The sequence below is a fragment of the Aspergillus ambiguus genome (assembly GCF_047715705.1).
Source record: "Aspergillus ambiguus strain CBS 117.58 unplaced genomic scaffold BDV59scaffold_12, whole genome shotgun sequence".
Classification (NCBI taxonomy): domain Eukaryota; kingdom Fungi; phylum Ascomycota; class Eurotiomycetes; order Eurotiales; family Aspergillaceae; genus Aspergillus; species Aspergillus ambiguus.
In genome coordinates, this window is record NW_027395525.1 from 348903 (window position 1) to 374881 (window position 25979).

At 50.1% G+C, this 25979-nt stretch overlaps 10 protein-coding genes across 10 annotated transcripts; 5 read left to right on the forward strand and 5 right to left on the reverse strand.

The window, feature by feature from the left end:
- The first annotated feature begins 2241 nt into the window (after positions 1 to 2241).
- On the forward strand, positions 2242 to 4008 carry BDV59DRAFT_176637 (D-isomer specific 2-hydroxyacid dehydrogenase family protein). Its single transcript, XM_073689480.1, has 4 exons — positions 2242 to 2724; positions 2780 to 2849; positions 2900 to 3186; positions 3238 to 4008. The coding sequence occupies exons 1-4, from the start codon at positions 2562 to 2564 to the stop codon at positions 3822 to 3824; spliced, it is 1107 nt and encodes a 368-aa protein (XP_073548774.1). The 5' UTR covers positions 2242 to 2561; the 3' UTR covers positions 3825 to 4008.
- Positions 4009 to 5122: 1114 nt separating this feature from the next.
- On the reverse strand, positions 5123 to 6818 carry BDV59DRAFT_207408 (major facilitator superfamily domain-containing protein; the record flags this gene model as incomplete). Its single annotated transcript, XM_073694993.1, has 4 exons — positions 5123 to 5380; positions 5442 to 6226; positions 6287 to 6560; positions 6660 to 6818. The coding sequence occupies 4 exons, from the start codon at positions 6816 to 6818 to the stop codon at positions 5123 to 5125; spliced, it is 1476 nt and encodes a 491-aa protein (XP_073548775.1).
- A 1838-nt stretch (positions 6819 to 8656) lies between these two features.
- BDV59DRAFT_201325 (uncharacterized protein) lies at positions 8657 to 9289 on the forward strand (the record flags this gene model as incomplete). The annotated part of the gene is made up of 1 exon (XM_073693774.1): positions 8657 to 9289. The coding sequence occupies one exon, from the start codon at positions 8657 to 8659 to the stop codon at positions 9287 to 9289; it is 633 nt and encodes a 210-aa protein (XP_073548776.1).
- Positions 9290 to 9552: 263 nt separating this feature from the next.
- On the reverse strand, positions 9553 to 11299 carry BDV59DRAFT_19981 (Ldh family oxidoreductase). The gene is made up of 3 exons (XM_073693437.1): positions 10963 to 11299; positions 10768 to 10896; positions 9553 to 10712 (listed from the first exon to the last, which is right to left on the reverse strand). Exons 1-3 carry the CDS (start codon positions 11038 to 11040, stop codon positions 9771 to 9773), a joined length of 1149 nt encoding a protein of 382 aa, XP_073548777.1. The 5' UTR covers positions 11041 to 11299; the 3' UTR covers positions 9553 to 9770.
- A 705-nt stretch (positions 11300 to 12004) lies between these two features.
- Positions 12005 to 12585, reverse strand: BDV59DRAFT_176640 (Dabb family protein). The gene is made up of 3 exons (XM_073689481.1): positions 12496 to 12585; positions 12212 to 12440; positions 12005 to 12158 (listed from the first exon to the last, which is right to left on the reverse strand). Exons 1-3 carry the CDS (start codon positions 12512 to 12514, stop codon positions 12011 to 12013), a joined length of 396 nt encoding a protein of 131 aa, XP_073548778.1. The 5' UTR covers positions 12515 to 12585; the 3' UTR covers positions 12005 to 12010.
- A 320-nt stretch (positions 12586 to 12905) lies between these two features.
- BDV59DRAFT_176641 (RraA family protein) lies at positions 12906 to 13851 on the reverse strand. Its single transcript, XM_073689482.1, has 3 exons — positions 13699 to 13851; positions 13469 to 13639; positions 12906 to 13416 (listed from the first exon to the last, which is right to left on the reverse strand). The coding sequence occupies exons 1-3, from the start codon at positions 13753 to 13755 to the stop codon at positions 12964 to 12966; spliced, it is 681 nt and encodes a 226-aa protein (XP_073548779.1). The 5' UTR covers positions 13756 to 13851; the 3' UTR covers positions 12906 to 12963.
- A 3383-nt stretch (positions 13852 to 17234) lies between these two features.
- On the forward strand, positions 17235 to 18261 carry BDV59DRAFT_192772 (class II fructose-bisphosphate aldolase; the record flags this gene model as incomplete). The annotated part of the gene is made up of 3 exons (XM_073692103.1): positions 17235 to 17332; positions 17398 to 17904; positions 17985 to 18261. The coding sequence occupies 3 exons, from the start codon at positions 17235 to 17237 to the stop codon at positions 18259 to 18261; spliced, it is 882 nt and encodes a 293-aa protein (XP_073548780.1).
- Positions 18262 to 18410: 149 nt separating this feature from the next.
- On the forward strand, positions 18411 to 20840 carry BDV59DRAFT_176657 (beta-1 tubulin). The gene is made up of 8 exons (XM_073689483.1): positions 18411 to 18598; positions 18738 to 18761; positions 18841 to 18866; positions 18931 to 18972; positions 19040 to 19094; positions 19172 to 19627; positions 19683 to 20017; positions 20069 to 20840. Exons 1-8 carry the CDS (start codon positions 18587 to 18589, stop codon positions 20427 to 20429), a joined length of 1311 nt encoding a protein of 436 aa, XP_073548781.1. The 5' UTR covers positions 18411 to 18586; the 3' UTR covers positions 20430 to 20840.
- A 45-nt stretch (positions 20841 to 20885) lies between these two features.
- Positions 20886 to 22788, forward strand: BDV59DRAFT_176660 (purple acid phosphatase family protein). The gene is made up of 2 exons (XM_073689484.1): positions 20886 to 21286; positions 21355 to 22788. The coding sequence occupies exons 1-2, from the start codon at positions 21151 to 21153 to the stop codon at positions 22719 to 22721; spliced, it is 1503 nt and encodes a 500-aa protein (XP_073548782.1). The 5' UTR covers positions 20886 to 21150; the 3' UTR covers positions 22722 to 22788.
- BDV59DRAFT_176662 (ammonium permease MEP2) lies at positions 22789 to 24172 on the reverse strand. Its single transcript, XM_073689485.1, has 3 exons — positions 23421 to 24172; positions 23122 to 23353; positions 22789 to 23071 (listed from the first exon to the last, which is right to left on the reverse strand). Exons 1-3 carry the CDS (start codon positions 24053 to 24055, stop codon positions 22949 to 22951), a joined length of 990 nt encoding a protein of 329 aa, XP_073548783.1. The 5' UTR covers positions 24056 to 24172; the 3' UTR covers positions 22789 to 22948.
- Between the last annotated feature and the right edge of the window lie 1807 nt (positions 24173 to 25979).

Genomic DNA, 25979 nt, shown 5'->3' on the forward strand with positions numbered 1-25979 from the left:
TCAAGGATTCTTACATTCCATAAAATATAGGTTTTTCTCCTATTATTGCTTTTAATTTGGTCCTTTGTGAGCTGACCTGACGTGTTAATATCGGTCGTTTTCTTGTTTAGATAGCCTCCCTTATTCTTATAACGTAGCCATCTACCGAGCGGCCACCTCCGCTCCAACCCTGACCAAGTTCTTTCAATCAACCTGGGTTTGTCACTTGTGACGGCTGAGCTTTTAATTTTGCACCCGGTGGGCGAACTCCAAAGTTAACTAGCCACAGTGACTTATAGTTCGCAGGAGTTTGCCATGGAAATATTTGCCCCGGTGAAAATTGCCTTATTTTTGCTTACACACGACCTTCACTGCAGTATCGTGTGCTGTGAGACAGAATGCCCTGCTCGCCGGTAGTGAATATGTCATTTCCCCGTCAAGTTCCACAACGTCCACCATTAAAAACTCGACAGGTATTTTGGTGGCCTGGTTGACGTTAATCCTTTCGATAGAGTAGGCAAGACGCTTTGATGCGGATTCGGGCTTCGAACTCTCCTCCATCTCGAGGTGGATATGTAGAGAGTCAGCTATAAATAACGGAGATGAGGCCGTCGGGATGATGACGCCGGTAAACATGTCATTGGGCGCTAGAACGCAGCTACTCAGCTTCTTTTTCTCCAGTGCAAATACAGGCGAGTTCACAGTTTCCGCAACTCTGGAGCCTGGATAGGCACTGACGACAGGAACCGTACTCTCCGTGGCGATATCGACTGGATCTTGTACACCGCTTATTGTGGACGCTGAGACTGTCTTACCATGAGTTTGGATGAATAAATGGCATAGAAAACAAGCATCCTTGCTAGAACTGATGGCCCGGGGAAACAGCGAGGGCGATTGAAGCTCGCAGTAGGCGATGAGCTGAATCTCTGCATGTATCTTAGCCTCCCGAAGAGTTTTGTTCGTTTTCTGGGAGAAATGGTCACTCGGACTCTTGGTCTTGTCACATTTTATAAATCGAGAGATCTGAGAGATATTATACTTTTTGCCATTAATTTTCCCTAACCGCGTAAGTGCTTCTGGAAGACTGAGCGAATATGCTGGGTTATGAAGTCGATCACAAGCCTTTTCGGGCAGGGTTGCAAGATGAATCTCAATGTTTCGAACAATAGGGAATTTCTTAGCAATACGATGAAGTATACGAGCGGCTTGTTTATATCTGTATACTTTTCGAATAATGTCGAGCAGAGTATTTGCAAAGGCCGACTCTTTGATCATTCTTTTGGGACCAGAAGGTATCAGATGGAGGAGTTGTTGCAAGCCATTTACATTGCTCAATTCGTCCATCTTTTCCACAATGTCATTGAGCCGAGACCGGATACGATGATTGTACCATTCATTAATGGCCTGGATCACTCTCTTGGACCTTTCTCGGAATGCTGACAAGCTTTCTCCCAGATTTAACGAGTGGAGCTTCTGAGGATTTATTTGTTGAATACCTTCCATCGCTTTTTGCAGAATGTCCTTGATGGACGCTTTTTCTTCTTTCATTTTTTTGCCAGTGAGCCGCAATCGACAAGTAATTCGAAAAGAGCACATTTGCACGATCGTCTCTAGAAGTTGCTTCGTGATCTTCGTAGAACTCCCTCTCTCTGGCCAGACTCAAATCAGTAGCTGAGCCGAACGGACGAGGTCAACGAACCATATAGGGATCTTCGAAGTACGCTGAAAATCTTCTCAAATTGCACTTTCAGAGATTGAAGTAACACATTTCCATCTGTATGCGTTCTTTTATTGATCGCCAGGAGAGCCTTCAGTGCTGTACCATCAGGGTCCTGCTCAACACACACCGCAGGAATATGATCCGATCCATCGTCAGTTTTGGCAAGAAAGGCAAGGATCTCCACTAGATCCCTTTCTTTCGAAAACGAAAGTATATGGCCCTCTTCGGAACCTCGAAAGCTCTTGATAGGCTTTTGTTGTGGTGGTTCAGGAACAGCATGAAGCAGGTGATTGAGAGTAATATTCTCCGCGCAATCTACCCCCGGAATGCGCGGTTTACGGGTCATTGTGTAAATAATCAAAGCAACCAGGATAGATGCACGCTTTAAACCTCCTGAGATATTATAGTTTTAAGTCGTTATGTCCTTATGAGCTTAGGACATGGAGCAAACATGCTAACTAGTTAACTAGTCTATTGCATGAGTCATCTCGGCTAAATAGCGTGAGGAGAAGCAGGCAGATCAGGAACTGCAAAGCACACTACTTCATCTCAATTATATTTACAACTCTCTAGACGGATAAACTTGAGACATAAGTCAATTAATTCCTGAAGCGGTAAGCCTTATATCGTCAGAGGCACTTGGTTCTAGCCCTAGGATGTTCTCCCCTTCACCGCTCATCAACATATTGTAATGCACAGTTGAATAAATATAAACACTGGCAGTTCCCCTCTCAACCTGTTAGCTCCCTCCAATTCTTCTGAACATCCACACTCACTCGACCTCAACAGTCTGTCTAATGCGGACATCATCTATAGACTCTCTGTTATCCCAATATCTCCTGTCGAGCTACTCACTATCAAGATGTCACCACATGATGCACACGAGCTTCTCCTAGTATTCCTTCCTGTGCCGGAGCCAAAAGAAGCACTCGAGCGCATCCGCCAGGAATTTCCTACTATGCAGCTGGAATTCTTCGAGATTTCCCCTGATGTCTCGCGGCTCACAGATGATATCATTCCCTCAGGTTGGAAGACTTCCCTGCTGCCTCTAATGTACTTACAACTAACCGGAAGGGGCAGATTTACTTCAGAGGGCAACCTTCATGACAACAGCTTTTGGCATTGTGCCGCACCCAGATCAAACACCTCAGTAAGCCAGTTCAGTCTCCGTTGACGGGTCTCCCTAATGGTTGGATTTAGACTGCAGTATTTGCACTCTTTTTCGGCGGGAATGGATCATCTGATCGAAAAACCGATATTTGCCAAAACTAACATACGCATGTCCACAAGCTCAGGAATCCACGGACCGTCCATCGCAGAATGGGTTGTCATGAACTGGCTTGCGCATTCAAGAATGTACTATAACATTCTAGAAGCCCGCAGACGGCACCACTGGCTGACATTCAAGGAATTCACCCATTGGGAGGTCGATGACCATGTGGGCCAAACTGTCGGGATTCTAGGGTATGGTAGTATTGGCCGCCAAAGTAAGACGCCCAAGTCATATAATATTGTTCTTTCAGGCGCTAACATATCAGTCGCTCGTCTTGCATCTGGTCTGGGGATGAGAATTTTGGCATACACAGCACAGCCAAGGTTAACATCAGAGTCGCGAAGAGATACTGGATTTATAATCCCCAGAACAGGAGACCCAGATGGACTGATACCTGAAGCCTGGTATAGTGGGCTTGACAGATCATCACTACATGCTTTCTTGGCCCAGGGCTTAGACCATATTGTGATCTGCCTTCCCTTGTCTGCGGAAACCACTCACCTCATAGGCAAAGAGGAGTTTGACATCCTATCTGCACATGAGCACTCTGCGACTCGGAAGCCCTTCTTAACAAACATATCGCGAGGCAAGATAATTGACCAAGAGGCCCTGGTATCGGCGCTGCAGTCAGGCGCCTTGGGAGGTGCCGCTTTAGATGTAACCGACCCCGAACCACTTCCAGTCGGACACCCACTTTGGGAGCAGCCAAATGTGTACATCGGTTCACATATGAGCGGGTTTGGGAAGCGATACTGGGATCGATCGCTAGAGATTCTACGTCTCAACTTGGCTCGTCTACGAGAAGGTGATGAGTTGATCAATGAGTATCATAGGCGTGAAGCTAGCGATTGAGTCAGTTAGTTATTTTTCTGTTTGCTCCATCGTACCGAAGCGGAGGCTTAGTTTTGGAAATGCTGCGATCATTCAAGGTGGGACGTGTATGGGATATGCAGTCTCGCCAAACTTCCAGAGTTATGCTTGTGTCCATCCGTATCTTTCCTTCGCAGATAGCTTGAGCAGGATTCAAGCGGTAGAGGATAAACTTAAACTATGAGTGATAAGACACAATTTTGGATTATCGGTAGTCCTCCACGCCTTATAGGAGAGCTGGGGAGGAGACGGGCATATTCGCTCAAGGTTGCCATTTTGAATGAAAATGGAGGTATTCCGCTGATCTAGATTTGTAATATGTGATAGTACCTAGTCCTTACTATACTACCAAGACTCAGGATGCTAATTAAGTGGTTGTTCAGGTAGTACAGCCATCATTTAATAGCCGGCGTATGCCTCGCGATGTTGGTTGGCTTGAACGTGACTTCTCAAGTGTGGTGGTCCCGAGGAGTCCACATCCCGAAAGGAAGGATGGATGTAAGAAGAGTATGATCATGACTAAGAGAGTGAACTCTGGAAGACTAGTCAGATATGATTGTGGGGTCTAATGCCAGTGGTACAGATAATGGAGCCCCAGTATACAACTGTATCCGATATCTCAGACAGCTATGCGGTGAAGGGACATGAGGCCATCCAATATGGACTTAAGTTGCGACCTTATAAGGTAAATTAGTTTGCCTCGAGCAATTGGAGGTCCACATTCTCAACATCTGGCAGAGTCACTCTACATTGGGATGAATTCAGTCAGCTTTGTTTTATTTTGTTTCTTCCTCAAGATATTTCGTAGAGAAAGACATGATAATCCCGGGAACAGTATCCACAGAGTTCAGCGTCACGTCTATGCTGTCGTTCTCGACATGGCCCGCAGGTTTTTCTTGGCCGGGAAACTTCATGGTTGAGCCGTAGATTTTAATAGGACTTCTTTCAGGGTTGGAAAAGGTGGACACATAACGGCATGAAATGAGTCTCTGACATTTTTCGTCCGGCGATAAACGGTATGGGAGCCTCTTCTATAGCAAAGTGTACCAAATTGATCCGGTCAGCATGCTTGTCATAGAAGGTTTATCGAACCGGATGTTAGAGTATCGAACACAGCATGTAAATTTGGCTGATCTTAATCATTACAATATTCACAAAGAATAGAGCAAGACAAAATGAATGGAGCTCACTCTCAGCCTCAGATACTGCGGCAGTAACAAGTCGTCAGAACCTCTCAAGACAAAACTACCGTGCTTATCCATAAATTATAAATGACATATTTACGCGATATAGCGAAACTCTTCTTTCCTTCCTTGGCGCTCTTCCTCGGTCAATCCTTTCACTTCTGCTTGACTCTCGCCTCTCATCTCCTCTGCCACTGTTGTTTTACCGTTGGCAAGGCGAGCGTTGGCCCGGAGTAGTACAAACCGCATGAACAGCGCCAATGTAATAGCTGTCAATGAGAATGCCGAGTTTGCTGCCATGGCAATTACATAACGGGGCTGCGAGCTGTCCGGGTAAAGATAAGACGAGAAAATCTAGAGAAAATTCGTTTCAGAGGGAATATAGCAAGCGAGGGCACGTCGAGCAAATACTTACTCCAGCAATATTCCCGAACGCATTCACAAATGCAACTGATGCTGCGCGTTTGATGCGCGGCCGGAGCATGGTTTTCTGTGCCCATGCGAGAAGCACTGCATTGGACCCATGGCCGCCACCCACCATCAATATCATAGCAAAGTAGCGAGCACCGGTATTTAAAGTCGCTGCTGCCACTATAAACCCCACAATTGCAACAGCCAAAGGCCAGACAATATGGAAAGAGGAATTCCGCAGTCTATCAGCGGACCAGTTGTTAAGAATGCAAACAATCAACGCAACAATATATGGTGGGACTGTCAGCAGAAGTGTGTTGACTTTGCTGAATCCTAATGTCTCAACCACAGAGGGGAAGAAGTTAGAGGTTGCACTTGCAACTTGGATGCATAGAAAAATGAAGGCAAATATATAAAGACGCCAGTCAGTAAAAGCCTTCTTGAAGCCATAACTCCAGCTTCCATTGTCTTCATCGACCTGACCAGCATCTGTAATGAGACGCCACTCGGCGACAGCCCGTTCCTCACTACTGAGCCACCTCGTATTAGAAGGATAATCTGGAAGGATTAGAATTGCACAGAGGACAATAAAGCATGTTATAGAACCCTCAATTATGAAGATCCAGCGCCATGATTCCAGGCCTCTGGCTCCATTGAGACCACTTTGAATCCCCGCACCTATAAGGCCAGAAAATGCCGAGCCAAGTTGCGAGCCGGAAAAGAGGAAAGCACAGCGCACACCCAGCTCTGAACGCTTATACCAAGATGAGATCAGGAATAACGCCCCGGCTGTTGTTTGCTATTAGTTTTGCTTTCTGGTACGGGAATGATAATCTCTTTCAGACTTACGGTAAAAAGCAGCTTCAACAAACCCAAGGAGAAATCGAAGGACATATAAGCCTGCAGCGTTATGCGTGGCCCCAACCAGAGCCGATAGCAGACCCCATATGGCCATAACGCTGGGAATGTATAATGACGGTCTCACTTGGGCCAGAAAAATGTTGGAAGGTATCTGCATCAGGACATAGCCCACGAATAGAATAGCAACCGCCGTTGCATATTGCGTGTTGGACAGTCCCAAAGACTTATCTATACCAGCAACCTTTGCAGCTGCAATATTATTCTGCGGGATGCCAAGTTTTAGTTTGAGATCAACAATAAGAGTTGTGGATTAGGTATAAAGAATGGAAGGCATTGAAACATCCAACGTATCTGTACCTACCCTGTCAAGATAGTTCATTATGAAGATAATCCATACGGTTACCAACAAACGAAAGTCAAGCTTAAGCTTCAATCGCTTTTCTATGCGTGCAAACATTTCTGGGCTTATCTGCTGGGCGCTTGCAAGCCGATTATCCATAGAACCGTCTTTGAGGTCCATGTTGATATGCTGTACCGTACCTTTTTCCGTCTCCGACATGTCAAGAATCCTCCTGCTGGACTTCAAAATAAAAAATAGGCAGAGGTCAAAAGACTCACCCCCTGGCAAATTTCAGTATGCTTGGTGTGTTTATTGGAGATTTGTGGCTATAGATATAGGGTTTCTAATATACTGTGTCCGTCGAGCCACGCCCCTCACTACGTTGAGATATAATAGGCCAAGATTTTAAGGTGCAGTAGGGACAAGCCCGAGAAGATGGCATTTTACCGACAATGACGGGGTACTTCTCCGACGCCTGTTAACCCTAGGCGGGGTTTTGCTCAATATACAAACTGGGGTTATAGCCCGCTAAAGGCCGTGGGCATGCTGGAATATGACGCAAAACGTAAAAGTCCTATGCTTACATGTATTGTGCAGTAATCGTTTCGAAATACACAACTTCTAGTGTTATCGAGAGTTAGTTCCCCAGGTACACAGACTATTTGAAATATTGCTTCCAGGGAGAACGAGGTCGAAGGAGGATGCGGTATATTAGGGTTTACGAACTCTTTTGCCAGTGGTAGCAATACAAAACTTAGTGTTTCTTGTCAGTGTCGCTCGCTCTGTATCTATGCATGGGAGTCCAAGCTATTGCTTATTGTGAATAAACTGCTTTTGTGCTTTCTGCGCCGCTTGCAGCATAAACCCCATATTTGCTAATATATATATAACAGAAGAAGAATAAGAAGAGATTTGACAATTCATACTGCTCCGTGAAATAAAACCTCTATGCATGTGTCGGATCGAGGCCGTCGGCATATTAACGGTGGGCGGACTGTCATCATCAGCCATTATTCGGCCTATTCCCGCCTCGCATGTGGCGTCTCAGAAGCGGAGATCATAATAACTTCCATGTTGAACCTATGCACTCTCAAGCGAAGCTATTCGTACTAGTTCTACGGTCAACGTAATGCAGGTAGTCCACGTGTCCCATCATCGCAACGCTAACTACATGGATTGTTAGCATCGGATTCGGGCCGCATGCCGCTTGATGCAGATCGAACCACAAGAAGTCAAAGGCATAAATAGTGCCTGTTGTTTACCGAATCTATGCTCTTCATTCGGGGGATGGACTACATTGAGAGTTGTTCCCATAGCCAGCCCCGTAGATTCCCCGCTGCCGCGTCTTGGCTATGGAGCTTGTCCGCCTGAGAACCGAAGTATATCGGCATACTATATAAGGGTGTAGAATTGCAGCCCCATAATGCGACCCACCATTACCCACATCGAAGACTTGACGGTCTATAGATTTTGCAAGATCCAAGAGCACAGAGCGTTGCGACCTATAAGATGATTCGCCTGCCCCATATCGTACGCAATGGCCCGCCGTCGCGAGTTATATTATACTGAATCTGCTTTGTTAGATACTTGCTATTATCGGATTTCTAATGATGGGCTCGGTTGGTCAAACTCTAGCGCCACAGAGGTCATGGTGAGTCAGACGTGCTTAATAGACGGAGTTGATTGAACACTAAGGCACATTTCATATAGGGACTCTCATCTCCATGTAATTGACCCCCAAAAATATCCACTGGCTCCAGATAGGGGTATGTTATATACTATAGCGGATGTGTGCGAGCACGCATAGACTCACAGTTCCAGACTACACTCCGAAAGCGGCAACAAAAGAGGACGCTCGACAATTCCATCATTCCATAAGTATTGACCATGGTGTCATCGTCTTACCCAGCGTATATGACACCAACAACTCGATTCTCCTGGATGCCCTGCGGTACTTCAACGGTACGTACCGAGGTGTGTGCGTTCTGGATCTTGACACCGGCATTAGCAACGAAACCATGGAGGAGTACCACGAGGCTGGAATCCGCGGAATACGCATAAACTACGGAAACGACGGCTCAGATGCGGAAATTGCATCAGATTTTCTTAAGGCCGCAGCAATTGCACGTCGAAAAGATTGGGTCGTTGAACTCTGGGTTCCTATCCGGGCCTTCCAGACTTTACACTCTATAATCCCAACTCAAGGGGTGCGCGTCGTTGCAGACCATTACGCTCATGCCCAGGTTGCTTCGCGCACTGGTAACCCCAGAGACACAATTGATCCGTTTGGGATTCCCGGGTTCAGTGAAGTCATCGATCTTATCAAAAACCACAATTTATTTGTGAAAATATCTGCACCATATCAGAACTCTAAGAAAGCACCACTTTATGATGACATGCGTGTCATTGCAGAGACTCTCATGCTAAACGGGCCTGACATGGTCGTTTTTGGCAGTGACTGGCCGCATACATCCAGCAAAGAAGGGAACAAAGAAGCAGGTGGGAGACTGCAACCCCAGAACTTCCGGGACATTAACGATACGGCATTAATTGAGGAAGTAAAGGGCTGGGCGGTAACTGAAGCTCAAATCCAGCGGTTGTTTGTTGATAATCCGCGACGGCTCTGGGATTGGGAAGACCTTAATTCATAACACCATCAGCTTTCTTTCTACAGGGACAGGCTGCGTGGAATCTCAGTGTATTAGTGTACACGTATATGCTCTCTTCCCGTCCATAAATGTATATGCGATCATCGTTTATCAGTATATCTATCTTATATGTGTCCGCTGATACCATGTTTCTATCGATGGTGGGTGGGACCTACCTGTGTATATACACTGGGACTGTACCTATCTTCCAGAAGTTACTGTGGGAGAATTTAGTGTTTTTAAAGCTCATATTTATTCAAAATTCAGTTCAGTCTCTATATATTCTCACGGAAGGGCCACCACTGAGTGACGTTGTGTGCGGGATATTTAGAGCATAAATAATTACCCTCAACGCCATTAAGAACTAAACTCGATGTCGGAAAATCATACACATATAATATCAAATAATTTCTCCGTGAGGCCTCTAGAAGTATAGTTACAGGTTATAATATAGTTTGCTGGCGGCCGTTCACGACTTTTTAGATCAGCTCAAAGAAAGGGGAGCATCCGAGAAGGGCAGTCCAGGAACCCCATAAGTCCGCGCAGCATCTTCAAACATTTGTTTCTCTGCATCAGCATAAGGGATACCCTCTTGACGACGTTGTCTTTCAAGACGATGCTCAGGCTCTCCTGGGAAGAGCACCTCATCGAAGCCCGGAGCAGGGGTAACACCATGAACCCTCTTAACAAGCGCATCCATACGAGACTTGAAGTCTTCGGCGGTCATAAAAACGTCAGGCTTGATAGCAATGAAACAGTGCCCGACATTCTGAGGCTTGGGATCCTTGTATTGATCGCCAACCTCGCCACCAAATGCTGCACCCGTCAAGACGCCGGACATGATGTCCATGAGGATCGCGATTCCGGAGCCCTTCGGACCCCCGATTGGCGCCATGCTACCGTTAAGGGCAATATTTGCATCAGTTGTTGGGTTTCCATCGGCATCCAACGCCCAACCCAGCGGAATGGATTCACCGCGGCGAGCTGCCTTACGGATCTTGCCCTTAGCCACAACAGATGGTGCCATATCCAAGATATATGGAACCTCATTATTTGAAGGGGCGCCGGCCGCAAAGGGTGAAATGCCCAAAAGCGTTTCCTTGCCACCGAAGGGAGGCATTTGCTTAGCAGAGTTGGTAAATACAAGAGAGATCATATTCTTTTGCAACGCTTGAAGAACGTAGGTTGCAGCCATGCCGAAATGGTTGGAATGGTTAACAGTAACCATGCCGATGCCATATATCTCTGCTCTCTTAACGGCTTCCTCCATGGCACGCGTAGCGACCACGAAGCCGAAACCGTTGTCGCCGTCAAGATGTGCGACAACCGGCGTCTTCTGAGTCAGCTTGAACTCAGGCTTGGCCTTAACACGGCCATTGCTAACACGATCTAAATACTGTGGCAGGCGGGCTAGGCCGTGAGTGTCCTGGGGAGACAATCAATGTAAAGCCTTTCTGGAGAAACAAATAAGGAACGCTTACCACACCGCGAACATCAGCCAAAACTAGGCAATCAGCCATAGACTTGGCATCTTGTTGTGGTAGACCTGCCTTCTCCAAGAGCCGTACAGCGAACGTCGTTGCGACGGCGGGGTCGGCGTAATAGCGAGCCTAGCATGAGCAAGACGACTGATCAGTATGTCTGTCCAATGACATCACGGCTCTCCCACTACTCACGGAGGATGTCATTATATCACCAATGCACATGCAATACAGTCTTAATTTCTCGTCTCCGATGACATCGTTGGCTGGCATTGCAGCAGCTTTTATTAGGAAGGTACAGAAGCGGCGAAATGCCGCCTTTCGGACCGACGCCGACACCGCACCCGGCCCAAGGTATTACCACGTCCTCTAGGACCGTTACTATAACCGATTCCCTGTTGTTAGCAAATGAGTTTATGATCGTGTAAGTTAGGCACCAAGCTATGTTAGGACGCCTTGAAGCTGAAGTAAACTGTCACACGTTATCTAAACTAAATGAACCGCCAGTTGTTATGGTGGGGGAGAGGACCATTAGTACGCTGGCAACTGAAGTAACATTGTCATGCCACTATCTCCTGGGTATCTATCCTGGGAATCGAATCAATCCTCCCCACGCGGGGTCTAGTAATTAGGCTGACGGTATTGCTCTGTATAATGTTATTGACAGTAAAGACCAAATGTATCTGAATATGATGAATGAGACCGTTATAAAGCGGTAGTTCTTACCAGAGTCACTATGTGATGAACATTGACGTACAGAAAACCATATCAACGTGACTGACAGAAAACGCCCAGATGAGAAGAATAAGCACGTTTAACAGCGACAGCAGCATCTGTATGGATTGGGACTACGTATTCCCTCCTACAGAACATCTTAGCAAATACCACGCTGCCTGGTATTTTCTGAGCATACCTCCGTCATTTGACACACATAGAAACAAATAAAACCAAGATTTACGGAATTCAATCAAAATAATAGCATGTGCCGGTGTTGCCGTCTATTCTAGCGGTCATCCTGGATTTGGCTAGTTACCGAACAGGTTTGCGGGCACCAGGTAGCCTGGATCATGAGCACCTAAATTCATACAGAGTGTTGGGATAGAGATATTAAATGGTTGTTAATGCTGATATTAGTAGCGGCAGAGGGCAGGAGTAGGGAAGGGTCATTGTGAATATGATGCGTCATGTTCGCTTGGTTAGGAAGAGTTTCTATCAACTGAGTACTGCTAACATCTGTCCAAACCTATAGCATGCCCTGGTTCAATTTTCCCTTCATCTTTTTATCACCATCTGCATCAGGAAAACTCCACATCCATTCATCCTCCGCAGCAACTTCAAAATCAAAACGAACAAGGTCTTCCTTGTAAGGAAACATGTAGGTACTTGTTACCCTGCACATTTTTATTAGAGATTAGGCATAGAAACACTCTTTATAATCACATACCAAGCATGCTCTTTGCTGGCTTGGTACTTTTTAAGCTCCGTAAGATTCTCATGAAGGCTGAGAAGCGCGATTTCAAATCCCTTACTCCTCTCGATTGGGTCCGTCAAGGAAGGACTTCCCACCACTAGACGGTGGCCTTTGACACAGTCCAACTCTTTGAGCTTCTTAAGCTCCCGGACGAAAGTGTCCTTGTGCTCCTGAGTGATCTCAGGCCGGAACTTAAACATGACTTCCTGCTGAGTCAATAATCCATTCAACCGTATCAACATCAACGACATACTCACCCATGTGGACTAATGTCATTTTGTCAATGAAGCAGTTGAAAACGGAGGTTGGGAAAGGGGGACTTTATTTTGATTTTGTTTGAATTTAATGTACCGTAGGCTTTCAAATGTCAGCGTAGTTTACCAGAGATATGAAAGGAAAGTAAGCCGTAAAGCGGCTATCTACCGATATCTGACGGTCCGATACCGAAGTTGGGCTTAGACCAGGTACCACCTAGAAACAATTGGGTGGCTAAAGAGTATGCCGCAAACGAGTGGTTTTCCTGATCTGGTACTTATGTAGATCGTACTGTCATGTTAAATCAACGATACTGCGCTCTGCCGTGGGCCGAAATAGTAGGTATGCGGGAGATTCTTCGGATATGTACCGTTCGCCGTAAATCACGTTCCATAAACGAATTGATCTTTATCATAGGTACATGTTCTAAATAATAAGCTATATAATCAACCCTGCAGTCCAACAGATCCCTACCGACCACGATACTCTTTAAAAACATCCTGGACTGTACGGCCAGCGCGAATTCCCTCTGCACACTTAGCATCGGCCTCCGCAATTGGCGGAATCGCTTCTAGAACCTGTTCAGCAAGCTCTTGTGGCAAACGTACAACTCCATTGAGATCTGCAATAATGTAATCGCCGGGGTTGATCCATGCGTCCTGAGTGTCGGAATTAAGACGTATAGGCACGTTCATTTCTGACGGGCGGCAGACCTCGCCTCCTGCGGTGGTTCCGACCGACTTGGCAAATACCGGAAACTTGAGAGATCGGTGTTCATTCAGGTCGCGTACACGGCCATCAATAACAACACCAGCAGCATCGAGCGCCTGGGCGCGCAAAGTCATCAGACCACCATAGACTGCATTGACTTGAGGCAAAGGCTGGGAGATGAAAATCACCCCACGGCTAGGAACCTGATCAATCTGTAGTACCTGTTAGTGGAAGACAAAGCATCGCGCAGATGGATTCATGTACATAGTTTCCTTGCAGCTTTGGCGACGCAGTGTCCGACTTAGGAACAAACTTGACTGTAAACGCTTGGCCCACAATTTTGGTTTCGCCGGCTTGAAACTCCGGTGAATACATCGTTAAGCCTTCCAAGAAGCCGCCGTTGGGGTACTTGAGCTTGGAGAGGCCATCTGCAACCTGTCATATGCAACCGCAATCAATAAGCAGCTTCCGGTACTCTGATTCGAGATACTTACATCGCACGCACCCCACTTTTGCAAGCGCTCTATCACGTTGTTGGGATCGGCCGACATCTTTACTTGAGAGCTGCTGAGAATTGGAAAGTCGAAAGACCAATATTTCGAAGTTGTCGCACTCTGAGTTTCTATAACTCGGAGGAAAAGCAAGCGATAACCAGTATATGTCGCGGGGTTCGGTTGACTACCGAGCGGATCGGGCCGAAGCCCGATGGCAACATGGACGTTCCGAAGTACGGAGAACATGGGGCACTCACTACCACGTTTTTGAGTCTGGTCGCTTTTATTTGCGGAATACCGTGGCTACACTGTCTAGATATACTATGAGTAGATTTGGGAGAAGGGGAGGGGTTTGTAAGTTCAATTGGCGTGGATCTACTAGAGATCTGTAGTGATGGAAGGCCTTGCCCTCAAACTACTAGCAGTTACCGAGGGAACAATCAAGTCTCAAACGTTCAGAACAATGATAAGTCATTTCCCGGTTTGGAAGCAGACTGTAAAATTTGTATTCGGACCATTGGCACTTGGAACTCTAAGGATGCGTGGGAGCCCTTATGGGTACAGAATCTTCTACGTTGTATGATTATACTTCGGATAGGGTTATTTTCGCACCGACATATCATTTCTCTTCTGTGTCAATACCAGAACGCTCAAGAAAATCCAATCAGGTTTCGTTGTTGTTCGGCGCTAAATTTTCCAGCCACCCCAAATCGAAGAGGTCCCGTAATACGCCGAGCTCGTCTATGAGAGCATGACCTCCGTCAACGGGTATGTTATTCATCGCAGGCCTATCATCACCCGCTTGCGATGGGCCTTGAATTCCAAGAATTGCATTCATCCAACTTGCGGTGGCGTTTCCTGCACGATCCGTGGCCTGAGAGTCGCCCATGATCTCATAAAGTTCCTTCGTAGATCTAGCCAAGCGCTCCAGTTTGCTGCTTGCCTCAAGCGCTACTGACCAATATTTCCCCAGTGTTTTCAAGAGTTGCTGAGCTTGCTCCACTCTATGTAAGCAGGAATCCAAAGTGTCATCCCCTCCAACAAATGGAGATGACCATAGACAGTAGATGACGGTGATGGAGGCTACAAAGATGGAATGAGCTGAAAGCCAGGAGAATTCCATATTAGAAAAACGATGTAGCTCTGCATAAGTGCATATGGTTCCCATGGCACTCCGTAAGCTCTCCTGCATAGCCTCGAGAGTTGGATGAGGGTTTTGTGGGCTTGGACGGTTGAGAAGCATGATACATTGGTGGTATTTCAGCTCCAGCCGTTGTAGAGTCACTGCCGATAACGTACTTCGGGGGTCCACGATATGACCTTGTTGCAGGGTCTGGGCTTCTTCTATAAGTGCGGCGCAGGCAGTTTGGGCTTCTTGCCGCCAGGCACTAAGATCCTGTGGCCATGGAAACCGACTGGGGGACCGTGAAACCCGATAAAGCATCAGTTTTATCTCCGCAATTATCCTGTCGAACCGAAGAGAGTATATGAAGGCGGTATATGGGGTCGAGGCTAAATGTGAGGATGGGCTATCCGGGTTGATCGGTTTCCACTCCATTGCTCCCGATTCGACCTCATAATTAGAACCGAACCCTGGGAATTCCTGGTCGATAGCTTCATCTCGAAGGGTGAGTGGACGACCAAGAACAACCGTTAGAGTCCGATCCATAGAATACGCAGACCAAAATATCGCGCTTCGAAGATGCCTGGTCTTACGTTGACTCGCCGTCTCGTTTTCCGGGTCAACTGGAGTGATGTCAATATTGGAATTCTGGTCGTCTATCGCCTCACACCAAGAAAGTACCAACCGTTTTCTCGACGCTGTAGGCCCAGGTCCAAGCAACTGGCGATTATCGTGTGCACCAGATACCACGCGTTCAGTCCTTCCGGGCAAAAGAAACTATGTTGTGCCAGCAACAAGAGAACTTGAACTCCTTCAATACTCTCATGAAGTTTTATTTTCGAGGCGTATCCCATGCTTTTGTAAAAGAGATCTTGGGAGGGAAAGGCATTCCCAAGCTTGAACTCCAGGAATCTGGCACCGAGTGACAGCACCAGATAGATCTGCGCGAGAATTAATGCTAATGGCAGATGGCAATTCCAGGTCGATGTTTTGTTAAACTGGAATGCTTGGTGGAAGAGGGAATAGAAGTCCTCTTGCGAAATGAAGGGGTAGAATGTCGACATGCTGAAATAGGCCTCCGCGTACTGTTGACAGTCTGCCATTGAAGGGAAATCAATGTGCCGAATATTACAAAGATCAGAATTATGGCTTCTATCAGTCTGCCCTTGCTCGTTTTCTCTAGCCGCTGTATATGATGATGGCAAGCCTTGCGACTGGGGGACACTTTCATAGATAAATCGGGCCAACGTCACTCCGGACGAAGGGCCCAAGTACTTAGGGTCAATCGCGTTGCTGAGCGAGAGTAGACCAACCTCATGAACAACTGGATGGCTCCCAGTGATGTGACTTGACGCCGGTGAGGGCACGGCTGCATCGCTTGTGAAATTACTGCTTCTTGGGTCCTCCACTGCAACGGGGGCATGACTCTGCCCACCTGTAAAGCGTTGACCGGCAGGAGATTGGAAACTTGACTGCTGTCTAGGTTGTTGAATCGTTCTCTCCCCTAGCTGGTCGGAGACATGTGCCTGATTCGACTGCTGTTGAGGTTGGTAGTCTGATGTGTAGTTATTCGGATACGCGATGGGCTGTGGCCCAACGTTCTCGGGGCGTAATTCCTGATATCCTGTTGTTGGAGTCTGGGAATTTGCTGCTTGACTCTCTAGTTCTCGGACACGATTTTCCAAGTAATGTAGTCGACTAGTGCACGCACAAACAGCTAGTCAGTATGTGGTTGATGGGGCCCGGAGACGAAAACGGCCTAAGACGGCCCCAAGAAACAATACCTTCGCGATATTGCAGAGTCCGACTTGCCCTCGAAACACTCCGCCCCTGCTCGGGCACAGTTCGAGCAGGCGGGAGAAGCTCCGTCGCAGCGGACCTTACGCCTACGGCACCGGAGGCATGCCAAGGGTCTCCGGCGGGCAGGGGAGACGCCGATCGTAACGTCTGTCATAGAAGATACGAGAGCAGCTGTATTGAGGATAAGGGTGGAACTCAAGATAACACCATAGATTCAAAAGATATGGAATACAGCAGCATACAGACTGGCGATGGAGGAGTGCCGAGCGCCGCCTCGGTTAATCTCCGTCTATGCGGGTCACGTGATATACCTAAGCCTACGAAATAGAGCATTCGTGAATTCAGCGAAGGATTTATGATCACATATAGGTATAGATCATCAGAAAGAATGGATCGTTGAAGGGAAGCCTTGCAATTGGCGTCATTCTTTGGTAGACACCAACATCTCAACCTGGGCTGGCTGCCGTTATGGCGGATATCAGCAATCACGGGCCGCACCCGACGGAGCCATGCCGCTATCCAACCGCCTATAAGATTAACGAGAATTACTGAACGGATTTAAGATATTCAATACTTACGGATTTCACGGACTTCTTAATTTTTTACTTCTGCGATGGCTTTCGACCGAAGTGCATATCCGGCTACCAACCAGACGTGGCGAATTCTCTCCCATGCCAACGAAAACAGTTACGCCGTAGGGGCGTTCAATTGGTCAGTCGCTGCGTTTCCACAATCAAGTGATACAGCGTCCCCAGTTACTGAAACGAATAACCCAGCTACAACGATGATGGAGTCATCGCGGTTATCCGAGCTGCCGAGGCGAAACGCTCCCCTGCAATCATCCAGCTTTTCCCCTGGACGATGCATTTCCAGGGTACAGAGTTCATTCGCTACGTAGCGAGGGCGGCTCACGCAGCCGCAGTTCCTATTGCTGTCCATTTGGATCATTGCATCAAGCCCGACGATGTGGAACTAGCTTTGGGTCTTCCCTTTGATTCCATCATGGTAGATGCTTCGTCTCTAGACGAGGAAGCCAATATCCGCCACTGCAAAACTGTTGTGGACCGGGCACGAGAGCTCAATATCACGATTGAGGCCGAGCTGGGTCGAATCGAGGGAGGCGAGGACGGGCTTCCGTCCGTGGACTCGATGGTTTTAACCCAGCCCGAAGAGGCAGAGACTTTTGTCCGGAGGACGGGGGTCCATTTTCTTGCCCCGGCGTTCGGGAATATTCATGGAGGCTATCCAGCTGGGGGAGCTGAGAAGTCATGGGATCTTCCTCGGTAGGTACTCGTCAATGAATGTCCTGCGGTAGGTAGGCAATAGTAAGCAAACATAGGCTAACCAAAACACGGGCCTCTAGTCTTGCTTCTATCGGGAAACTGGTTTCCAGTACAACTCCCCTGGCCCTGCATGGAACGCATCCTGTCAGTGATGCCCTCTTTCAGAAGACTATTCCGCTTGGAGTGCGGAAAATCAACCTGAATCGCACTGTCCGCGATGAATACACGGAGTTTGTGGCCAGGAACGCAGGGTCTCTCGAGCTGACAGTCCTCAAGACGAAGGGCGTGGAGGTTTACACGAGGTCGATTGAACGCATGATGGATGTATTGGGGTCGTCTCATCGCTGTACTACGTAGTTAAGAAAGAATCAGGTGACTGTTACGTAATCTCCCAAAGAGGAAGTGTGGTTCGTTCCTGTGGGCGCTAAGCCCGAACGGGGGCTGGCGTCCCTCCCCCTTATTTACATGGCCTCAGGGATCAACAAGACGCCCGCACAACGGGATCTCCTCTCACCGCTTCAACCCAACGACTCTTTCCCTCTCCCTCTTCTCTTCCTCTCTCCCTCTCCCTCTCCACGTCCACTTCCACCTCAACCCTTCACTTCGACAATCCGCCCTTCGGCTCCATCCACCCAATTTCCCCTCCGTTTCTTTCGTCAACACCGTCAATATTCCTTCCACAATGCGTGAGATCGTATGTCGTGCCCGACCCATCCCCCCTGTTCCCCTCTTCCGACGCGTCTCTTGGGGCTGTCTCCCCTGATGGCCAACCCCACCCGTTCCTCGATGGACTCCAATTGTTGGCTGACTTTGTTTTTCTTTCGTGATTGCAGGTTCATCTTCAAACCGGCCAGTGTGTAAGTGCTACCGTATCCGTTGGAGGGGTTCTGGAATGTGGGATGTTGCTGTGACAGAAACTTAACCCTCTGATGACAGGGTAACCAAATTGGTGCCGCTTTCTGGTATGTCTCGATTGGATCTCATAAGAGCAGGGTTTTCGATTGCAGAATACTGACAATCCTACAGGCAGACTATCTCTGGCGAGCACGGTCTGGATGGCTCCGGTGTGTAAGTACAACCGACGCATTTTGGACCGAAACCAACAACGGAGGATGGAATTCTGATGGAAGGACAGTTTCAATGGCTCTTCCGACCTCCAGCTTGAGCGTATGAACGTCTACTTCAACGAGGTGCGTACTGTCTTCCGTCGCTTGCTATACCACTCGAGTATTTGGGTGAACGAACTAACTCCCCGACTCTCCTCTAGGCCAGCGGAAACAAGTATGTTCCTCGTGCCGTCCTGGTTGACCTGGAGCCTGGTACCATGGACGCCGTCCGTGCCGGTCCCTTCGGTCAGCTTTTCCGTCCCGACAACTTTGTTTTCGGCCAGTCCGGTGCCGGTAACAACTGGGCCAAGGGTCACTACACCGAGGGTGCCGAACTCGTCGACCAGGTCGTTGATGTCGTTCGTCGCGAGGCCGAGGCTTGCGACTGCCTCCAGGGTTTCCAGATCACCCACTCTCTCGGTGGTGGTACCGGTGCCGGTATGGGTACCCTCCTCATCTCCAAGATCCGTGAGGAGTTCCCCGACCGTATGATGGCCACCTTCTCTGTCGTTCCCTCCCCTAAGGTCTCCGACACCGTTGTTGAGCCTTACAACGCCACCCTTTCCGTCCACCAGCTCGTTGAGCACTCCGACGAGACCTTCTGTATCGACAACGAGGTATGTTTGAATCGGCCCCGGGATTGGTGATCGTACCGATATACTGACGAGCCAGGCTCTGTACGACATCTGCATGCGCACCCTCAAGCTCTCCAACCCCTCTTACGGTGACCTGAACCACCTGGTCTCCGCCGTCATGTCCGGCGTCACCACCTGTCTCCGTTTCCCTGGTCAGCTCAACTCGGACCTCCGCAAGCTGGCCGTCAACATGGTTCCCTTCCCTCGTCTCCATTTCTTCATGGTCGGCTTCGCTCCTCTGACCAGCCGTGGCGCTCACTCTTTCCGTGCCGTCTCCGTCCCCGAGTTGACCCAGCAGATGTTCGACCCCAAGAACATGATGGCTGCTTCTGACTTCCGCAACGGCCGCTACCTCACCTGCTCCGCCATTTTGTACGTCCCATTCTCTTTGTGCGATGAATCTCACAACTAACTAGGTGACAGCCGCGGAAAGGTCTCCATGAAGGAGGTCGAGGACCAGATGCGCAACATCCAGAGCAAGAACCAGTCCTACTTCGTCGAGTGGATCCCCAACAACATCCAGACGGCTCTGTGCTCCATTCCCCCCCGTGGCCTCAAGATGTCCTCCACCTTCATCGGTAACTCCACCTCCATCCAGGAGCTCTTCAAGCGTGTCGGCGACCAGTTCACCGCCATGTTCCGTCGCAAGGCTTTCTTGCACTGGTACACTGGCGAGGGTATGGACGAGATGGAGTTCACTGAGGCTGAGAGCAACATGAATGATCTGGTCTCCGAGTACCAGCAGTACCAGGATGCCTCCATCTCCGAGGGCGAAGAGGAGTAGTAAGTACCCCTGACATGGTCCCCCGTCATGCCCCTGTGGAATTCGATGATGCTAACGACTCCGGCAGCGCCGAGGAGGAGGTCCTTGAGGGCGAGGAGTAAACTGCTCCAAGCACCCCTGGTGTGAATTGAGACCTGCTCAGAGTAATACCCTTGATAAGCCCGATTTCGACGGCGTTGACCTGGATGACGGGTCAGGGTCGGTGAATGATTTTGTTTGAGCGCTCTTAATTTCTTTCCTGTTTTTAATTATTTTGAAGGCCGACGGAGCCGTTGAACCTATTGAAATGAAGTAGCACATAGTTTTTAAAAGCAATGGACTGTCCCGGGTGGTATCCGTGACGTTACTTGTGACAACATAAGTAGGTATAGGTGCTGACGGACTCCGGCGGAGAGACACCACCGTTCACCATCCCCTCCGTGGGCACGTGGCCGCCGCCTCGTCCATCGGGGTTTTGTCTCCATCCGTCGTCCGAATTTCCTCAGTCTCTCTCCGCGCGATCTGCATCCACCTTGACCGCGTGAACTGCGTGCATTCTGGCTTGGGAATGATTGGCTTGTTCCATGGAACCCCTGGTGCAGATACCTAGGCACACGGAGCGTACCTGGTCCGATGTCTCCAATGATGGACTCTATAAAGGTCAGCGGATTCGGCAGGACGCCCATCCTGTGGTGCGCTTCGTCGTCTCTGTCGCCGTCTGTCGCATCACGCGTGAACCGTCATGGTTGGGCTCCCTACCATCGTCCAGTTCCTGTTGATCGGGGCCACTGGCGCCCTCGCCCGAGTGAACTATCCTGCCATCCCAAAGGATGTGACCACTCCGGTCCAGCAGCGTCTGGCCGTCTATGGGCCGAATGGTAAGAATACCCTTCTACCGTGACGGTGGACTCTTTTGTAGACGTCCCGCTAACGCATTCCCCCACAGCGGTGTCCATCGGATGGAACACATACGCCAAGCTGAACCAAAGCTGCGTTCAGTACGGCCTCTCAGCGAAGGACCTGAAATCCAAGGCCTGTTCGGACTCGTCCACGACCTACTCAACATCCCGGACCTACTCCAACGTCGTGGTGCTGACTGACTTGACTCCGGCCACCACCTACTACTACAAGATCGTCTCGACCAACTCCAGCGTGGAACATTTCCTCAGCCCCCGTCCAGCGGGAGACAAGACCCCGTTCAACATGAACGCCGTCATCGACCTCGGCGTCTACGGCAAGGACGGCTACACCATTGCCTCCGACAACGCCAAACGCGACACCATCCCGCACATCCAGCCCGAACTCAACCACACCACCATCGGACGCCTAGCCACCACCGTTGACGACTACGAGCTCGTCATCCACCCAGGCGACTTCGCCTACGCCGACGACTGGTTCCTGACGCCCTCCAACGTCCTCCACGGCAAGGAGGCCTACCAGGCCATCCTGGAGCAGTTCTATGACCAGCTCGCCCCCATCGCCGCGCGCAAGCCCTACATGGCCAGCCCCGGCAACCATGAAGCCTCCTGCCAGGAGATCCCCTACACCAGCGGCCTCTGCCCAGAGGGTCAGCACAACTTCACCGACTTCCTGCAACGCTTCGGCACCACCATGCCGTCCGCCTTCCCCTCCACGTCTTCCCGCAACAGCACCGCCCACGCCCTCGCCCGCCGCGCCCAGTCTCTCGCCAAACCCCCCTTCTGGTACTCCTTCGAGTACGGCTTGGTGCACGTCGCCATGATCAACACCGAGACCGATTTCCCCTCCGCCCCGGACGGCCAGGACGGCTCCGCCGGCCTCGACGGCGGGCCCTTCGGCCGACCCCACCAGCAGCTGGAGTTCCTCAAGGCCGATCTTGCCAGCGTCGACCGCTCCGTCACCCCCTGGGTGGTCGTCGCCGGCCATCGCCCCTGGTACACCACCGGCACGGGGAACGGCTGCTCGCCCTGCCAGGACGCCTTCGAGGGTCTCCTGTACACCTACGGCGTCGATCTGGGCGTCTTCGGCCACGAGCACAACTCGCAGCGCTTCCTGCCCGTCGTGAACGGCACCGCGGACCCGAACGGCATGCGGGACCCCAAGGCCCCCATGTACATCGTCGCCGGCGGCGCGGGAAACATCGAGGGCTTGACGTCGGTGGGCGCGAAGCCGGACTATACCGCGTTTGCGTATGCGGATGACTATAGCTATAGCACATTGCGGTTCCTGGATGAGCACCACCTGCAGGTGGACTTTATTCGCTCGTCGACCGGGGAGCTTCTGGATTCGAGCACGCTATATAAGAAACACGCGGAGCCGTTTGTCGTGCAGTGAGATTAGAGGGCGGTTAGTGTGGGTTGGCTGAGGAAGTGGCGATATACATGTAAATTTCTTGTGGTGTCGAAGTAGTAGTATATACAAGGAAAGAAATGGATTAGCCTAAGTACAGGTATGTACAATAACGACGGACAAACTAAGGTGCCTGTTCTGGCGACCATACTAGGGATTAAGTTGAATAAGTTGAATACTAGAACGAACGGGTATCAGGGGTATCCGCGAGTCTAGGCCTTGGCTTCCACCGTCGTATCGTTTCCAGTGGGCGTGACGCTGCGCTTGGACGAGTTCTCGCTCGCGTCGCTGTTGGCGCTGCTGATTACATCGCGGGTGATCTCGACGTAGTCGTACTGTTCCTGTCAGCAATGAGCCGGCGGGTGATAGTCGGAGGGAGACATACCGCAAACTCGCCAATCTCCGCATCGTCAATGCCCATGATCTCGTCCTCCTCTGGAGCGCGCAAGCGGAGGCCCGGAACAAGGTTGATGAGGAAGAGAATGATGCAGCTGCCGAAGAACGAATAGGCCATTCCCGAGACCGAGTCCGCCAGCTGGTACCCGAGCTGGATGTAGTTCTGGTTGATCCAGCCTCCGTCAATCTCCGTCGAGCCGTCCAGGTGAGCGATGTAGTCCCTGCAGTGGGTCTTCTTAGCTTGAACGATATGGATATGCATGGACGGATGGAGGGACGGTAACTCACGCAGCAAACAGTCCGGTCAGGAGGTTCCCCACCAGACCGCCGATACCGTGCACGGCAAAGATATCGAGGGCATCGTCGACACGCATGACGTACTTGAGCTTCGTGGCGTAGTTGCAAGCCGTGGCACCGACGACGCCGAAGATGAACGCCGCCCACGGGGTGACGAAGCCGGAGCCCGGGGTGATGGCCACCAGGCCCGCGATCACTCCCGAGCAGAAGCCCACAGTCGACCACTTCCTCTCGAGGCGGTAATCGAGCAGACACCAGGTGACGCCGCCGACGGACGCGGCCAGGTTCGTGACGACGGCGGCCATGACGGCACGCAGGTTGGCGCTCAAAGCCGAGCCGGCGTTGAACCCGAACCAGCCCACCCAGAGGAAGACGGTGCCGATGACGACGTGGGTGACGTTGTGAGGGCGGTAGTTCAGCTCGTGGGTTCCATGTCCGCGCCGCTTGCCCAGCATGAGGGAGTAGGCCAGCGCGGTGGCCCCGGAGGCGATGTGGACGGGGGTGCCGCCGGCGAAGTCGAGGCCACCCAGGTTGTAGACCCAGCCGGAAGCATTCCAGGTCCAGCACGCGATGGGGTCGTAGATGATGGTAGACCAGATGAAGATGAAGACCATGCAGGGGAGCATGCGGCCCCGCTCGGCGACGGCGCCCACGGCGAGGGCCACCCTGGGGAGGTTAGGGTTGTGTGGGAAGGGATAGGATGGGACTCGGTGAGACTCACGTAATGCAGGCGAACATGCCCTGGAAGACGGCGAAGAGGAGATCGGGCACCTTGGTGCTACCGACCGAGGGGGCGGCCAGGACGCCCTTGAACCCGAAGTTTTCCAAATCTCCGATGTATTTTCCCGCCGTGTGAGAGAACGCCAGGGAGTATCCCCAGAAGAACCATTGGAACGAGACCATGCCGACGGACATGACGGAGAGCCATATCAGCGAGAGGGCAGACTTTCGACGCGCAAGACCCGAGTAGAAGAATCTGGGATGGTCAGAACGTTTCTTCAGGGTGTCTTAGGTTTGGACGTACCCGACGCCGGGAATCATCAGCAAGACAAGGGCCGTTGAGGTGATAACCCAGGCGATATCGCCCGACTAGGGATGGTCAGTCTGGAGGAGGGCCATGTCGAGGGAAGGGAGCCGACGCTGTAGTAGATGTTCAGGTCTTCGGTCAAGGAGTCACCTCCAGTGCCAGTGGCTGACCCATTGTAGGTGACTGGATATTCAGCCATGGGGACGGGGCTTGCAGCTGAAACAGGTGGGTACAGGGAGAGTCCAGTTGGAGATTGTCAAAGGAATGGATGTTACAAGACCGCAACGAGATGGATGAGTAGAGTTAACCGGAAGGCTTCTCCGATTCGAAAGAGGATGTGTCGAGAGAGAGAGAGGGAAAGGGAGAAGATGGGACCCGGGTATAGACGTGATAAATACGTAGGCACGATACCAGTCAGAAAGCCAGACCCTGGTCGACACTAGTCAAGGCTCATCTGATTGTCGCCATCTCATCCTCTTGATCTATCCATCCGGAAAGGGACAAGACCCGGAGTTCTGGGACGATATCAGAGAAGAAATGTGAACCTGCATGAGTCCATTGGCTGATCCGCGTCATCGGCCGTCGGGAGTGGCTGTAGATAGGAAGATGGCAGATCCAATGAGAGCCGGAGAAGCAACCTTATCAGCGCTCATGAAAAGTAAATGGTTGAGTGTCAGGATGCTCCATCAGACTCCATGTCGTTCATGCCCAGAGAGATCGTCATGCCCTGGAGGGGCCTCCACGAACTCCAGGCCTGTCATGATGTCAATATAAGAAGACCAAGAAGACCGCAGTCTTGTCTCAATAGTTGGGAAGAACGAGAAGATCTGGCGAGCTGAACTGTCTCTGTTTCTGTCTCGTATCAGTCTTATCACGTTTCCTCGGAACCCAATCAACATGTGGTGTTGGCTTATCGTTGCTTATTACTTGATTGTTTCAATGAGGATGTTCTGATAGAGTGCTTGGCAGAGGTTTAGGATATCAGAATATCAGTGATGACAGGGTCTGGGAGTGAGATGATCTGACAGACTGACACTGGAGTTCTCTCCATCCATCAACAGAGAGAGGAGAGGAGAGGAGAGAAGAGGACGTACACAGGACGTTGTTGGACTTAGTCATGAGTCGATGTAGAAGTGACGGTCCAATGGGAGAGCACGATAAGTCCTCCTGTCCTCATTGGCCAGTGATCCAACTACTATTGATCCCCCTACTCTATAGGAGATACTCGTCATATTGCTGACAGCTCTGTAGCTCCTTGCGGGAGAATAAAGTACCTTCGACATGCGTCAACCGTTGCAGGTGGCTTCTGCAATAGTGTCAACGCAAGGAGTTGGTCCTACATGATATCCACAGACCATAAATAGAGCCAAGTATAGGGATGACAGGTATCCTGGCTTCATCTAATCTACTAAAATTAAGTGTACAATTGCCTCTTCAAAACTAAGATAGAATGCTTATGATACTCGTGGAAGAATAGGTACGATCTTTAGGTAGCTGTAGGTACCTGGTAGTGTAGTTGTAGT